The 16,555-nt window shown below is 34.9% G+C and overlaps 1 protein-coding gene and 1 pseudogene across 2 annotated transcripts; one reads left to right on the top strand and one right to left on the bottom strand.

Moving 5' to 3' along the window:
• Positions 1-3,660: 3,660 nt before the first annotated feature.
• On the top strand, positions 3,661-10,788 carry LOC143608484 (transportin MOS14-like). Its single transcript, XM_077083508.1, has 24 exons — positions 3,661-3,955; positions 4,671-4,769; positions 4,841-5,041; positions 5,128-5,247; positions 5,377-5,460; positions 5,529-5,588; positions 6,218-6,343; positions 6,451-6,512; positions 6,813-6,869; positions 6,974-7,088; positions 7,177-7,311; positions 7,384-7,464; positions 7,564-7,677; positions 7,780-7,859; positions 8,260-8,395; positions 8,459-8,608; positions 8,689-8,771; positions 8,850-9,037; positions 9,113-9,205; positions 9,278-9,465; positions 9,543-9,654; positions 10,012-10,169; positions 10,248-10,364; positions 10,436-10,788. Exons 1-24 carry the CDS (start codon positions 3,737-3,739, stop codon positions 10,652-10,654), a joined length of 2,997 nt encoding a protein of 998 aa, XP_076939623.1. The 5' UTR covers positions 3,661-3,736; the 3' UTR covers positions 10,655-10,788.
• A 1,444-nt stretch (positions 10,789-12,232) lies between these two features.
• On the bottom strand, positions 12,233-14,045 carry LOC143608471 (ceramide synthase 1 LOH3-like; annotated as a pseudogene). The gene is made up of 6 exons (XR_013149265.1): positions 13,738-14,045; positions 13,303-13,517; positions 13,067-13,222; positions 12,811-12,996; positions 12,523-12,707; positions 12,233-12,397 (listed from the first exon to the last, which is right to left on the bottom strand). The product of XR_013149265.1 is annotated as a ceramide synthase 1 LOH3-like (transcript).
• Between the last annotated feature and the right edge of the window lie 2,510 nt (positions 14,046-16,555).

The raw sequence follows: 16,555 nt of genomic DNA, 5'->3' as shown, positions 1-16,555 counted from the left end.
ACCCTTTCATCTCTCAGGACACTTAGTTTTAAATAACCTATTAAAAAACTAAGTTTGTCGCGATACGTCTAACAAATTTTAAGTTAATAGAAAACTATTAAGTTATAAGGTTTTGGAAAATCAAATTTCGTTTAATTTTGGAAAAACTCAATTGGTTGATTAAAAATTTATTTTAATATATTCGGTATTAGGTTGGAGGTATTTTAACCAATTATAATCAAGCAAGCAACCACAATAGCAAACAAAAATATGTAAATCTTAAATGGCCAAAAGGTGATTGGTCTTGCTAGAGCCTATTAGCAAGACCAATCGGGTCAAGGGGTCACAACACAAACAACCACAAGGATGGACTCCTGGTGCATCCGGTCATCTTTGCTAACTCCCACTGACTTCAAGAACTCCACGAGCTCGTCCTCGGTTTTCCTTCGGGTATTCTTCATTACAATATTAAAAATACATATAATGAAAAACCAAACCCTATCTATTATAATCTTGAACCAACAAAGTGGCCAAAAACTATAAAAGAAAACCGAAAAATAAATACAACTTTTGAACCATCCATATGGCCAAAAAACCAAAAACCATTCAACCAAACAAACAAGGTCGGGCCAGATTTACATATTCAATAAAATAAAATTGTGCAATATATTGGTCAAATAAAATAAATAAAAATTGGCCAAACCAAGATTGCTAAAAAAAACATATCTAGATCAAAAACTTCAACTAGCTTGAAGTTTATGATGTAGATCCGATGAAAAGACCGGATTCGACTTGCATGTTGTAACCAAGGATCTGATACCACTAGCCGGGTGATGTACTGCAGTAGAGGAGGCGAATACTGGATTACAACGGACTAGCACCACAGCGGCTGACGCGGTGACGGCTTGGTCCGTGGCTTGCAGATGTTGGTAAATCACCAAAAGGCTTGGTGCCTTTTTACATTTTTGTTCTACTGGACGAGAGACGACAGGGAGTATGTGTATATTTATATTTATGATAATGCTGATTATCATAATATAATCACTCCTCTAAACCTACCGGGCCTCAAATCCTTTTACGGTCCAACTCTCGTTAAAAGCCCGAACCTATTTATTTAACTAGTAAATAAACTATATAATATTATTTATAACAATTATAAATAATGGTTTGGTCATAATTAGATTTATATAATTATACTAGATATACATAAATGTAATTTTATTCGTTAATCGTTCGTGATTACCAGTTAAGCGAGTTAAGCCGGTATATTGTTCGTTGCCCAAGGTGTAACTCTTACGGGTCATTACCCGGTTGGCCGCGTTGACTTAAGCGAACCGGTCCATATTTCCAACAGTAAACAAACGCTAACATACACTAATGGACAAATCAACACTAACCGACACTAATGAGCATTAATGGAAAAACAAACATAAACGACTCTAACGAACAAACAACATAAATGATTACATATTAATTCAAAAAGAATAATAATAAATCCACACAAGTTCGCCCACAATTTCGGAATTACACCACATGGTATCCAAACGCACTTAGGGAGCGTTCGTTTCACACTATTCGTGGGAATTCAAATGAATTGGAATTAAAATCCCATGACATGGCGTGTTCGTTTCGTTGAAATTGGAATCTTATTTCCATTTTGGTGTGTTCGGTTGACAAGGAATTGGAATTGGAATTCAATTCCTTCAAATTCCTTTAAACAAAGGGATTCTAAAACCTTCCATCATGTGAAGGAATTCAAGTAAATTTGATGGAATCTTCAATTGGGCGACTAACATGGTCGCGTTCGGGTCGACATTTCGGGTGTGTTCACATTCAGGTCGACACTCCGAGTCTTAGCGCTTTCAGCTCAGTGCTTCGGGCCGGGTCGCGTTTGGCGCCCCGCGTCAGTTTGTGTTCGGTTTGACGCCACGGTCAGTTCGGCTCAACCGACCCGGTCCGCCGACGCCCCGGCCATTTCATGGACCAAAACGAAACAAAGAATAGAAACCGAAATGAAACGAAACCGAACTAACCAAAACGAAACAGAAAAAAACATAAACCGAACAAAAAAAACTAACCAAAATAAAAGTTAAACCGAACCGAGTAAACGGACTAAAATGAAACAAAAAAGGGAAATGAATAAAACGAAACAAAATATTATACCCAAATGGAAACGAAACAAAAAAAACCGACATAAACAAACCAAAAAAACCGAAACGAGCCGAAACAAAAAAAATTGAATAAAATAAGCAAAAAACAAACTTGAACCAAACATAAACCGAAAAAGAACATCATAAACGAACCAAAAAATCCAAAACGGGCCGAAACCCAAGAAAATGAACAAAATAAGCAAAAAAAACGAACTTGAACCAAACAGAAATCGATAAAAACGAACAAAAAAAAACGAGACGGGCCAAAACCCCAAAAACTGAACAAAATAAGCAAAAAACGAACTTGAACCAAACAGAAACCGAAAAACAACATAAACGAATAAAAAAACTGAAACGGGCCGAAACCCAAAAAAATGAACAAAAGAAGCAAAAAAACGAACTTGAACCAAACAGAAACCGAAAAAAACGAACCAAAAACACGAAACGGGCCGAAACCCAAAAAACTGAACAAAATAAGCAAAACAAACGAACTTGAACCAAACAGAAACCGAAAAAAGCAACATAAACAAACCAAAGAAACCGAAACGAGCCAAAACCCAAGAAACTAAACAAGATAAGCAAAAAAACGAACTTGAACCAAACATGAAACGAAAAAACTGAACAATATAAGCAAAAAAAAAGAACTTGAACCAAACAGAAATAGAAAAAAAACGAATTAAACGAACTAAAAAAACCGAAACGGGCCGAAATCTCAAAAACCTGAACAAAAAAAAAAGAAAAAAACGAACTCGAAGAAAACAGAAAACGAAAAACCAACCTAAACGAACCAAAAAAATCAAAACCGAGCCGGAACAAAACCCAATAAACTAACCAACTGAAGGAAAAAAAAAACGAACCGAAATGAAACTGGAAAAAATAACGAAACAAAAAAAAATGAAAGCGGGTCGGGTCGGGACGGGTCGGGTGGAAGCAGTTCGGATCATCAGCGGGCCGGATCGTCCGAAAACGTTGTGGGTCGTCGATAGAGTGGGTCAAAGTGATTGCCTCCGACTCATTGGCCAACCAAACACGTTAGATGGAAATGGGATTCCAATTCCAGCAAATTCCATTCCTATGAGAATTTTTATCCAATTCCAATTCCTTTAAATTCCAATTCCTATGCAAATTCCAATTTCATTTTCATTTCATTCCGTGAAACGAACGCACCCTTAACACTTAACGTGGTAGAACTTGTTTTATTTTTCACTTGGTTTATATACTAGGATAATCCAGTAGAAAAACAAACAAATAAAAACATATTAATCACAAAATACTACACCTTAACACGTGGATGTTACCGAACATTCACAAAGACTATTAAACAAACAAACGTGACCTCCATTTGTTTTCGTCCGTTAAACTTACCAAGACGGGGATTGGTCAGGGACCAAAGGGTAATTAACTCACAGGCCATTATATTTTTAGAAGAATAATAGTAATAATAATAGTAATAATAATCCATCCGTAACGTCGTCCTCCGGCAGGCGTGGTTAGGGTATTGAAGAAAGACCGACTGATACGTTAGGTGCTGCTGCAATCAGTGAGGAGTGAATCCTTTAGATAGATTGGATTGGAGGTAAGTGAAATCGGATGAGATGAGATAGTGAATGGAGTTACTGCAAAGTCAGGTGGCTCAGGCGGTTCACGTGTTGAATCACGACACTGAGTCCTGTAATCGGGTGTCTGCTAATCAGTGGTTGGTCCAGTTCCAGCACACTCATGCCGCTTGGGAGATCACAACTTCAATTCTAACCAATCATTCTCCCAATCATTCTCATTCTGATTTTGAACTCCACTTCTTCGCTGCTCAACTCCTTAAGCGAAAGGTATCACATTTCCAACTTAATAATTAATTATCTACCAATACCAACTACGGCCGTTCGCGAGCCGAGCCAAACAGAGCGAATGCTTGCTCGTTGCTTGGCTCGCTTACAATCGAACCGAACGGCTGAAATTTGAACCGAGCGAAAATCAAAACGAGCCAAAATCGAATCGACCATTTTTCGATGATCGAGCGATTTCGCACATTATTTATTTCTTTTTCACTTTAAAATTTTCAGTAGGAAACAAGTTTGAATGTCGTAAAATAAATTAGTAGTTTTTATACAAACGTATAATATATTGTAATTTTTTATTGAAAATAAGTTTGAAGTGAGATAAATTGATCATGTAAACAAACTTCTACTTCTAGTATTCTAAAAACTTGAAGCGAACAAATAAAACTATAATATTGACGGAATATGAACAATTTTAAGAGGTTAAAAAAATTGTAAGCTTATATATATGTATTGTCTATATATTTTATATATTTGTTCATATATAATTATATATAAAATAAATTAAAAATATTAGAGCGAAACCGAACCGAACATACCTTTGCTCGTTGCTTGGCTCGTTTGCAAACCGAACCGAGCAGAGCGGCTCGTTTACAATCGAGCGAGCATTTTCCGAACAATTTTTGAGCGAGCGGAGAGCGAGTTCGAGTGACGAATGGTTTGGACGGCCCTAATACCAACTGACTAACTAACTAACTCATCTCAGATCCAAAATGAAGCCCATTGTCTCCCTCTCCAAGCTAAGGAGTCTCTTGTTAATGCTCTTCTTCTCGCCGCCAAACGATTTACTTTAGGCCCATCCCAGGTACCTACTTACGTTATTATTATTCTCTTGTTAATGCTCTTCCTTTGATTACTTATTTTCCTTCTGTGTAGCTCTTGACACAAATTTGTCTGGCTCTATCCACACTCATACTTGGTGCTACTGACTACCACAACCCAACTCAGAAGCTCTTTCACAGTCTTCACAATCTTCAAGGTCAGGATGATGGCAATGTTGTTGTTTTGGAAATGCTCACTGTCTTGCCAGAGGTGGTTGAAGATGAATGTAAAAACAAATCTGCTCAAGCCCCGGAGGTACTAGTAGTCATTTGCCTTGTTAACAACTTATTGCTCTAGTCTAGTCTACCAACTAACTTATTATCTTATAAATAAATTAGCAGCTACTATCACACACATCAGCAGTATTAAAGTTCCTACTGCAGCAATCTGAAGAAACTTTTGATGGCGCCGTTCAACTACATGAAAGGAGCAGAAAGATCCTTCGTTGTTTGTTGAGTTGGGTATGACGAATTCATCATCTTTAAATGTTTTCTGACTACTACGGATGAAATTACATAATCTTAATATTACTTGTTCAATGTTTTGTTTTCACGCTCTTCTACATCTGAATCATGCTTTCTTGTTTTCAGGTTCGGGCAGGATGTTTCTCAGACATTTTACCTGTCTCATTACTAGACCACCCCCTTCTTAATTTTGTTTTTAACGCATTGCAGGTGAAAAACTTTAATTTTGGTCATTTATGAAGGATATAATCATTGAACTTACAGTTGAGTGTTTGTAGGTTTCATCCACATTTGATCTTGCAATTGAGGTTTTGATTGAGCTAGTTAGCCGGCATGAGGTATGCATATTCTATAAGTTATAGAATCATCCTATAGGCTTGTTTTTTCTAACTTGGTCAATGAAGTAAATTTTAAAATAATTATTAAATATTTCACGACAGGATGCAATTTGAAAAAGAAACATTACAAAATGGTTTGTTGAGATTCCATCTTATGGTGGTATTGTATTGTATCTTCATCTTCAAATCCTTGACTATGGATTTATGAACTTACCCTTTAAAAGTTAGAGCTCACTCGAATTATATTTCAAAACTGAACAATAAAGATATACATGTTGGAGATCACCAAAACTAAACACAACAATATAATACTATTATTGCATTATTTATTTTGAATAAATGGAAGATAAAAAAAAAGGTGACTTTCAGTTCTATTTATATAACCCCGAATGAAAAGTACCCCCTTTCTTACAAATCATCATCGTACTTTGTATATCCCACCAATAGCAAAGCTATGGTGGGGTCTGAGGAGGGTAAGATGTAGACAACCTTACCTCTACCATTTAGGAATAGAGAGGTTGCTTCCGGTCCCCTTTCTTACAAATAAATGTAATATTGTATCTGGTTCGGTATCAAGTGAAACATCCATCCATTTTTTTTGGGATAAATACATTCGAATCACACTACAGGGACTGCCACAAGTTCTTATATGCAAAGTAGGATTTCTTAAAGAGGTTCTTCTTCGAGCATTTAGTGTTGGAGATGAAAAAGTCATTAGTGGTATTGCATGCTTGATGTCTGAGATTGGTCAGGCTGTAAGTAAAAAAACCATCTTGTTCTCCATCTTATGTTCCTTTACATTTTCGAAAAAGGTAGCTTTTTTTTTTGTAGTGATTAAGATCTTGATTATATTGGTATTTAGGCTCCAAGTTTGATTATAGAAGCCCATTCTGAAGCTCTTATGCTGGTGGATTCACTTTTAAGGTCAGAGCTTAAGTTATTGTTTTTTATTTTTTTTAAACATTAATACAGATACATTAATAACTTAAAGATTAGTGTTTACATCGAAATAAAAGGCAAACCTGCAGCAAACTGCGCCGCTAGCTCTTATTGCCAGTTTATATCAAAATATATTTGATTTTTTGAACCTTAAATTAGTTTGTTAATGAAATGTGATATACATACCAACATAACTATGTTTTACATTGTCTTACTCTTTTAGATGTTCAAGCTGCATATAAGTCACAATTTCACTTTAATTTAAGTTCATGTAATTTTTGGCAGCTGTGTGTCTTTTCCAAGTCAAGATTGGGAGATTGCAGACTCAACCTTGCAGTTCTGGTAGTTCTTTTTCCCAGTTCAGTCAATATTAAGAAAAAGTAGTTATATGCACAGTTCAGATGAAGTTGATCAATTGAATTTGTTTGCTTTTTTTCAATATATAGGTGTTGTCTTGCAAACAATATTGTTAGAATGGATTTTGGGATCACAGAAAGTAGCAGAGATGTTTTCTCCCCAGTATTTTCAGCATTGTTTGATGCTCTTCTGATGCGTTCTCAGGTAACAAAATGTCCAATAAGTTCTACTTTTTCCTCCGTTAAAACATAGTAAATGACATTGACATTAAAGTAGACATTCCCTGTGGTAGGTAGATGATTCAACATATACATGCGACACTGCCTCAAGCGACTTGCCAGATGGCCTTGCTCAATTTAGGCTAAATTTAGTGGAGCTTTTGGTCGACATTTGCCAGCTTTTAACTTCTGCTGTATTTTTGCAAAAGGTATGAATATTATATTCCACATTATTTTTCCCTAAAATAATAATATTTTAAAAATATATAGTTATGAATCAGATTTTTTCTGGTGGTTGGCTGTCTTCAAATTTACAAATTCCTTGGACGGAGGTGGAAACCAGAATGTTTGCTCTTAATGCGGTCAGTTACTTCTACTATATTGTTATTTTTAAAAAGGCAAATTGAGGGACACTGATACAATATATAAGATTTTTTTTAAAGAATAATTTTCTGTTTCAGGTGGCCGATGTAGTACTGCGTGAAGGCCAAACATTTGATCTCTCCATGGTTTTGCACTTGGTGACAATTTTGTGTAACCAGGAATCATATGAACCAAAAGGCTTTATGTGCATTGTATGTCATTTACTTTAAATAATGTTTTAACATGTAGAAGAACTCAACAATGCAGAACCAAAATAATATATTATATTATATTCTGGCTTGGGTTTATTTTAGGTACATAGATCACTTGCAGATGTTATTGGTTCCTATTCGAAGTGGATGCCTTCTTACATAACTGACGCCAGACCATTGCTGTAAGGAATATCTTCTTTTAAATGTAGTCTAAATCTGCCTCAAATATATTTAATTATATAAATGTGAAACCAAATGTTCATAAAGTTTTGCATTGTGGATTGCTAATAATGGGTCAATTAGGTAAAGTAAAAAAATAGTCATAACGTGACAGGTCAATGGAATTAAAAGTCTCCTGAAGCGTGTTTTAATGCAAGCAAACCTCATAAACAATTTTATACTTGACATACTAATGAAAATATTTGGGCAAAAGGTGGTTCGGGTCAACTCGACCTGTACCAAAGATTAGTCATTTTGAATCATTGTCCTACCCTCTTTGCCACCTCTAGGTTGATCTTTAACCTTTGTTCTGCTCAATAGCGCTTACTATATTTATGTTCTTAACTGAAATCTTGTTTTCAGTTTATTTTTTGCAGCTGGTATGTCAGAACCTTTATGCTCACATGCATGTGCAACCGCCTTCCGGAAGTTTTGTGAAGATGCTACTGCAGTTTTGCATAAGCCTTCTAGTTTAGAAATGTTAATGTGGATCACAGAGGTTAGTCATGAACAGTTTGTTTGTTTTTTAAGTTTTATGTATACTGATTTAAAACAATTTCAGGGACTGGAAAAGTGGCACTTACCTCTGGAAGATGAGGAAGAAGTTATTAGTGCTATTACTCTCATACTTGGATGCCTTCCTAACTTGGAATTAAGAAACAATTTATTACTTAAATTGCTTGCCCCTAGTTTTGGATCTATTGGCAAACTTGTAAGATTTCTTCATGTCCCTATTTTGGACAAAAGTTAAGTTTTTTAGCAATAATGTTTGCAAGTTAAATTTTTATTCAGACCGAGGGGGATCATGTCCATTCTAGGCAACTACCAGGTTCATATACTCATCTTGTCAACTCTGCAGCAAGAGGGTTTTTCAGGTTTTTCTTAAAGCGCCCAAAACATGTAGGTTTAGTAATTTACTAACATTTGAATTAACTCTTACCAAATGTTTTCAGGATAGGAACGGTCTTCAATAATATTGTAACATCATCCTCTACGTGCCATGATATAGACAATTCTTTAATTACTATTCTTGGAAGTTTTTGGCCTCTGCTTGAGAGATTCTTCCGGTCAGAGCACATCGAGAATACAAGTTTATCCATGTCAGCATGCAGGGCTCTTTCACAAACAATCAAGTCTGCAGGTAATTTACTATCCCATTAATCTTTGGTAAATTGCAAAATACCTCAATTGTGATAAATGCTATTTGATTTTGCAGGCCACCATTTTGTGACACTGCTGCCTAAAGTTTTAGATTATTTATCAACAAATTTCACTTCATTTCAAACACATGAGTTCTACATTAAAACAGGTAAACACGTGCCTTGCATTTTAGAAAGATGAATATACGCTGCCTGCCAGTTTCTTATTACCCTCTTTACAGCCTCTGTTATAATTGAAGAATTTGGTAATAAAGAGGAATATGGACCGTTATTCATCAGTACGCTTGAAAGATTTACAAATGCATCATCAATAATGGCTTTAAATTCATCATATGTTTGTGATCAAGAACCTGATCTTGTTGAGGCTTATTGTAGTTTCACTTCAATCTTTCTTCATAACTCTCCAAAGGTCTAATTACTTGCTTCCTTCATGGTGCAGTTTGTGTGGTAAATTCATTATTAATTTAGGGTTTTTGTGCATTGCAGGAAGTAGTAGCTTCTTCTGGTCCTCTTTTAGAAGTTTCCTTTCAGAAAGCTGCTATATGTTGTACAGCTATGCATCGTGGAGCAGCAATTGCAGCGATGTCTTATATGTCTTGTGAGCATCATTCCGCTATAAGTTACAAATGGATCTCTTGTATATCGTTCTAATTTTTTTAACATCATATATACTTGTTTAAAACACTAAAAATATCATCTTTTCTATTCCATAGTAAATAAAACAATACCAGTTACTTTTAACAGTTTGGTTTATTAAATTAACCAATAGTAAAACAACTGAGAGTGAATAGCGATTTCACTTCTTCAGCTGCTTTAGTAAACTATTTCATAGGTAAATATGATAGATTTAGTGTTTCGAAAGCGTAAGGATTTGAAGGATGTATATGAAATTTTACAGGGATATATGTGCAACTTTTGGATGATGTAATTGAAGTATTTATTCCTTGTTATTCAGGTTTTCTAGACCTTAGCCTGAGTTGGTTGCTGGAATCAGTGACATGCAACTCTGAGTCAATAGTTACATCAGTGGCAGTTAATGTGATATCTCATAGTGGCGAGGGACTTGTTTCGAATGTGGTATATGCTTTGCTTGGCGTGTCTGCAATGTCAAGGGTAAAACTGTCAATTCATTCACAACCCTCAATTATCAGATAGTCAAAAGGTAAACAAGTCAACTGTTTTCTGTTTTAGGTTCACAAATCAGCAACTATTTTGCAACAGCTGGCTGCAGTGTGCAGCTTTAGCGAGAAAACAAAGTGGAAATCTATCTTATGTTGGAATTCTTTACATGGATGGCTACATGCTGCGGTATCTCGTTTAACCTTTTGTTGATACTTGAGTCATATGAAGTAATGACAATGTTATAATGTTGAAAGCAGGTTCGGAGTCTACCTGGTGAGTACTTAAGGCAGGGGGAAGCAGAATGTTTAGCAGGGGTATGGGTAAAGGTTTTGGGTGATGCAGGGATTGATTATATTGAAAGCAGAACAAGTGCAAGTGACGGTGGACACAAACATATGAGGGGAAAAGGCGGGAGGATGCTCAAGTCTTTATTTAGAGAATTTGTTGATAGTCACCGTAACATTGCTACATGTTAACACATTTTTGCCCATCATTGTTTCTTGTATTACCATCACTATCATGCATGTTTTTACGGGTTTCTCAATCAAATAATAACCCACAACTTTGATTGTATGAATGCAGAACCATATTCTTTTTGAAAATTTTGCCTTACACTACCTCATGAGATAGCGGATTTTTCTCTATCTGGTCACTTATGGAAAAAAAAGTAGATGTTTCGTGTGAAGGAAAAGTACTTTTCTACTGTTATTTCTAATGCTACACCAAAGAATGTGCATTTTAGAAAATGAACCATTATGGTCAAATGAAATCAAAAAATTAAATTTAATTGGAGTTGTTTATTTCAATAATTAGCTATTGTGATGAAATTCCATTTTAGACTCTTTTAAGCATTGATGTTTTCTTCACCTTAGCTTGGTTTTAGACACATGTTAGCTAGCTTGTTGCGAAACTACCATGAATGAGATGCAAACCCACCCGTAAACTATTAATTACATATACCACGTATCAATATAATTGTTTACATAGGAATAATCAAAACTTGTTTTAACTCTCAGCGTTAGACGTGCACAAAAAAACCGGTTCCGGAACCTAACCGGTGGAACCGAACCGGAACCGGTTCCAGTTCCAACCCGGTTGGAACAATAACCGGTTTGGGTATTTTTGTACCCGAAAATCATACCCGGTTCTCCTATTTGTATGTCAGTACCAGTTCCAACCCGGTTTCTACCCGGTTCTTAATTGGAACCGGTTCGGTTCGTACCCGGAAAAACCGGTTCCGAGGGGTTTTTTTTGAAGGGTCAAACAAAAGTCAAACTAGCCGTTTTAATTTAAAAACTAACTATTACAAACATTATTAAAACATAAACGATACTAAACATAACAACTAAAACATAAAAAACAAAGTCCGTCGTTTTAATCCGGGAATACTTATTTTTGGGTTGTAGAGCCGGACGACTCTCCCACTTCCGTTTTTTTAGCTTCCAATCTTCTTTTCTCTCGACAATACTTATTCGTATGTTTTCGTAATGTCGAGTTGGACCCTGCTTTAAGAAACTTCGAGCAATATTTGCAACGTGCCAACTCATGTGAGTCGGTCATGAGACACAAATCGTAATGAACCCAAACATCGGGGCATCTTGTTGTTTCGATCACCATAACAACGTCATCATTGGTTGCCATTTGTTGTCGGTTTAAGGTTAATTGTGGTTTGGAGTGTGTTTTATAGTTTTGGAAGTGGTTTAACAAGTAAACAAACAAACATTGCTATTCATAGTAAGAAAATAACCTATTTATAGTTAAAAAACCGGTTCCAACGGTCAAAAACGGCTATATAGCCGTTGGAACCGGTTCCTAACGGCTCTAATTTTTAAATTTCAAAAAAAACCGGTGGAACCGGTTTTTACGTAAAAACCGGTTCCGGTTCATACCCTACCCGGTTCTTAAAAGTTCGCATATCTGGGCATCGGTTCGGGTCGGGAACCGAACCGGTTCTTGATTGGAACCGGTGCCATTTTACAACCCGGTGTAAAAAAACCGGTTTGGAACCGGTTCGGGTTTTCCATTTGAACCCGATTTGTGCACCTCTACTCAGCGTAGACAGATGGGATCTTGTATGCATGCTGAGAGGATCATGGCGAGGTTTGTATATAATATAATGGCATTTACCATATTCATAGAATGACTACACTCATGACTTGCAACTACGTTCATTGAGCAATATAACCATCAATCTTCGTGTTCGTTGTCACTTTCAGAATCTGCAAAAAGAATCAAGAAAGAGTTGTTTCATTCTTCAATGGAAATCATAATCAGTAAAATGCTATAGTTTACCAAATCCAAAGTTGCATTTTAATTTCATGAAGAAAAGCGAAAAACAACTGACCGGAACGAACATCGTCACTGAGTCTGCCTCTATCTTGGATTTGTTTAACAAGCATCCTGTACATTAGCACCCACCAATATATGTGAAGCACAAGCAAGCAAAAAAGCAAAGTGTTGAAAACATAATAGTAGACTAGTGCTTCTGGAGTCTGCTTCTCTTCATCCAAAGTTTGAAGAACTTCATAACTACAACAACAAAGGTAAAAGATGTTAATATGTATGTAAGGATGGACACATATAGATACTACAAAAATAAATAAATAAATAAATTATTTGATGACCGATCGACCTTGTACTCCATAGGATCCAGAAGGGGAAATATATAAGGCGAAGCACTACCCATGAAAATACAAACACAATGAATGAAAAGCTTGCAAGCCGTTCAAAACCACTGTATTTAGACATCTTCCCTATTTCCAGAAATACATCACTTCCATCATGAAGAGCTAAAACAACCGACCCAACACGAGCAAACCTGAAACAACTACTTTTAAAGAGCGTATGTATATGAATAAAGAATTAATTAACGTACTAATGATACCCGCCTGCATATATACGAGAGTGTAATAAGAATGACAGATGCAACATGATGACCCATTGACACACCAAAATCCGAACGTCTTGTCTCCCAGAAAATCAAAGCAAATATCTAGTATGTGTAGAATCCATTGGTATACATGTACATGGCTTTTAGTTTTAACCTACAAGTGGTCAGTTTCATGAACCATGAATTAATAAATTAGTTAACTAATATTGAGCGAGTGCAAGCAGTATAAAATACTTCATTTTCTGGTGTGGCCATCTCTGATTGCCGGGACCGATCCAAAAGTTGGTCGTCTTAGTAAACCAAGGCTCGTTAAAAGTTACAGCCAAGGTTATGATTTCTGCTGAAAGGTAATATACGCATTTCCAGGCTGATTCCTTGAATTTATACATCCTTTTGTTTCTTTCATCATCTTCCAGCCGTTGGTTACATATTAAACGCCTTCCTATATGCTGAAACAGATATATTTTATATAATATAGACCTCAAAACAAATTCTTTTGTGTCATGTCCAACATGTTAGTTACCTTGTTTGATGACAACTTTATAAGAAATACTATAAAGTCTACTATTATGTAAAACTCATGATATTAATTTCCCTTGCAAAAAATTCGATTCTTAAACTTACAAAAAAACGAACTAATGCTTTTTCGATTTGGAAAGAAGGGCGTACCTCGAAAACAAGTCTGTCGAGGAAAAAGCGAAGAGTTGGGAAGAAGATAGCAAAGAGAGGAAGAAATACAAAATCTTGATAAGTTGGGAAGGATTCATGTTCAAAATCAGTCAACATGATGGTGTTATCCTTAGGGCATTGATATTGTACTATGTGAGTGCAGTTGGAAATCAGGTGGAAGTTGGGTTTTAAACTACTCTCTTCCTTAAATGACTTTGGTCATCCTACTTGTATTTTGAAATATAAATACCAAAAATAACTTAATAGTTTCATCAAACATTTAATTTCATGAAATCCACAATACATATATCACACATTAACCCTTCCAGTTTTATGCCGCCCTTCTAAAAAAGAAAAATAATGAACCGTTCCTGTAAGATCATATGTAGTGGGCCATTATAGGTGCCCATAGCGCTCCAAACACCACCCCGGGGGCTATAGGCTTGGGCGTTTTGTACATAGTCTTCGCCCTACAATCATTCCAACCAATCATGTTTTTCGTAACAAACTCCAACCGGTCATATATTTTTATTATAAAAAATAATTGATTATTGTGTAATTATTGCAAAGGAAGAAAAAAGAGGGGGGGGGGGGGGGGAAGGCATACAACTATACCACTTTTCATAATATATCTTTTGCCATGTTTACTGTTATAATGTTAATCATCCTTAAAAAGATTGGTTTATATAGTTCATTACTCGTTAGGGCCTAAAGGTCTTTTTCTTTCGATTCGGCCAACACATTTTAATCCTCAAGCCCGGCCATGACTCTGTCAAACTATTTATACTAAACTCAAAAACTAAACCAACTATGAGTCAAGCTCTTATAAATTTATTCAAATAAAAAACTGATAAACATGTAAAAGATGATAAACTTAAATAACTAACACAATCTTAAACTTTAATAGTTTCAAACTTTACCAAGATTAACCTAACCCTTCAATGTATAAAACATGTAGTGTCAAAACCAGGTACAAGTTTACGAGTTGGATGTGTTGTCTCACATTTTGTGTCTACAGTATATGTAATTATTGTGTAATGTTATGTTCTACTCGATGTGGTATATAAAGTGAGAAACCATATGTTACATCAAAATTATGTAATGTAAGGTAATGCTATTGTTACATAACCATACTTTTCTTAAAATGTTACTTTAATAAAGTCTTTTTGTTAGTTGTATATAAGTAATATAACATAATTTCCTTTACACCGATCTGCCACTTCATTGTAAATTGTTTGGATGTTTCTATAATCAGTATATATATATATACATATGGTTGGTATCATTTAAGAACTCTAAAAAACTTAAGAACTATTAGGGAACTCTAAACAATCAAATATTTTTTTTAATTTTTTTATATATTAACATTATTTTAGAGTAGTTTTATCATATTTTATATAAAAAATTTTATTACATATATTAATTACAAGTTTACATATATAGGTATAAAATTTATGTACTAACAAATTTACATAGGTGTAAAACAAAACATATATACATATAAAAAATATTTTTCAAAATTTTAATAGTAAATATATATATAAAAAATGATAAAACTACACTCAAATAACATTAATATACAAACTTTTTTATAAAAAACGTTAGTTTTCAAGAGTTCCTTCAAGTTCGTAAAGAATTTAACAGTTCTGTAATAATACGCATCATATATATATATATATATATATATATATATATATATATATATATATGATTATTTTCTAAATCTATCAACTAAAGCCATTGCTTTATGCGTGATTAAGTTACGTGTTTGTTTTAATAAATTCATCATCTAACTCATTAATAAATCATTATATAATTACTTACAGAATAAGATGGGAGTTAACACACTTTACCAATAATGTTTTTAACACAAACTAACCTACTTCAAAATACTCCAATAAACAACTTATACATGCACATTGAAGACACTTTTCCAAGAGTTAGTTCTCAAAGATCAACAACTCTTTTAACGACAACTCTTTTCAACCATTTGAATGGATAAACCATGAGTTTGAGACGAGACTTTATGTTTGAATTCGAACCTATTCAACTTGAACTTGATCTTGTTGTCAAATCTTAATTCATGATCACTTGCTTAGACAACAAACTTCTCTTGAATTATCAACCCTTAGTATCTCACACAATAATCAAATTATTAAGCTAATAGTTGAAGAAGAAAGACAGAGGGAAATTATCTTAATTCATAGCTAGTTTGTTATTAGGGATTGATCGTTATTATACAGTTACAAACAAAGTACTCTAACGAACTAACTATTAGACTAACAACGTTAGTCCTCTATAACGTAACCATTACAAATATCGTCCCTTGAATACAACTATTACAAAAGAATACAATATGACAAAATAAAATTAAAAAATATCTGCAACAAAACTTCCCACGTAGAATAAGAATCAAACTGTGGGAACCTGAGTTTAAATTCTTCCAAGTCTTCCCACGTTGCCTCTGACAAAGGTAGATTATTCTAGTGAACCAAGAGCTGTGCACAGTGCACCTACCCGGTCCTTCTTACGAATTAGGGGTCTATCAATGATAGCTCGAGGTTGGTAAATCAAATGCACGTATGCTTGGATAGGAACAACTGGAAGATTGGTTCCATGAGCTTAATTTCTTTAATAAAAATATATGAAAAACTGGATGAATTTGAGAATCTGATGGAAAGTCAAGAGCTAAGCTTATAAGCAACATACCCAGGTTTTTTTGAATGATCATAAATGTTGTGTTGAGAACCCTACGTTTTGTTAACCCTAATATTGTTATATAAATTCCTACGCTGTAACTATAATCTTTGCACCTGAA

Source organism: Bidens hawaiensis, unplaced genomic scaffold (assembly GCF_021521415.1).
Source record: "Bidens hawaiensis isolate Kalapana, Puna unplaced genomic scaffold, B.hawaiensis_p1.1 tig00419376_1, whole genome shotgun sequence".
Classification (NCBI taxonomy): Eukaryota; Viridiplantae; Streptophyta; class Magnoliopsida; order Asterales; family Asteraceae; genus Bidens; species Bidens hawaiensis.
This window is presented reverse-complemented; position numbering and strand designations above follow the sequence as displayed.

Excerpts from the sequence above, each read along its gene's own strand:
- LOC143608484 (XM_077083508.1), top strand. The coding sequence starts at position 3,737 with ATGGAGTTACTGCAAAGTCAGGTGGCTCAGGCGGTTCACGTGTTGAAT. Across the intron at positions 4,770-4,840 it reads TTACTTTAGGCCCATCCCAG|CTCTTGACACAAATTTGTCT; the intron begins GTACCTACTTAC and ends CCTTCTGTGTAG. Across the intron at positions 5,461-5,528 it reads TTGTTTTTAACGCATTGCAG|GTTTCATCCACATTTGATCT; the intron begins GTGAAAAACTTT and ends GAGTGTTTGTAG.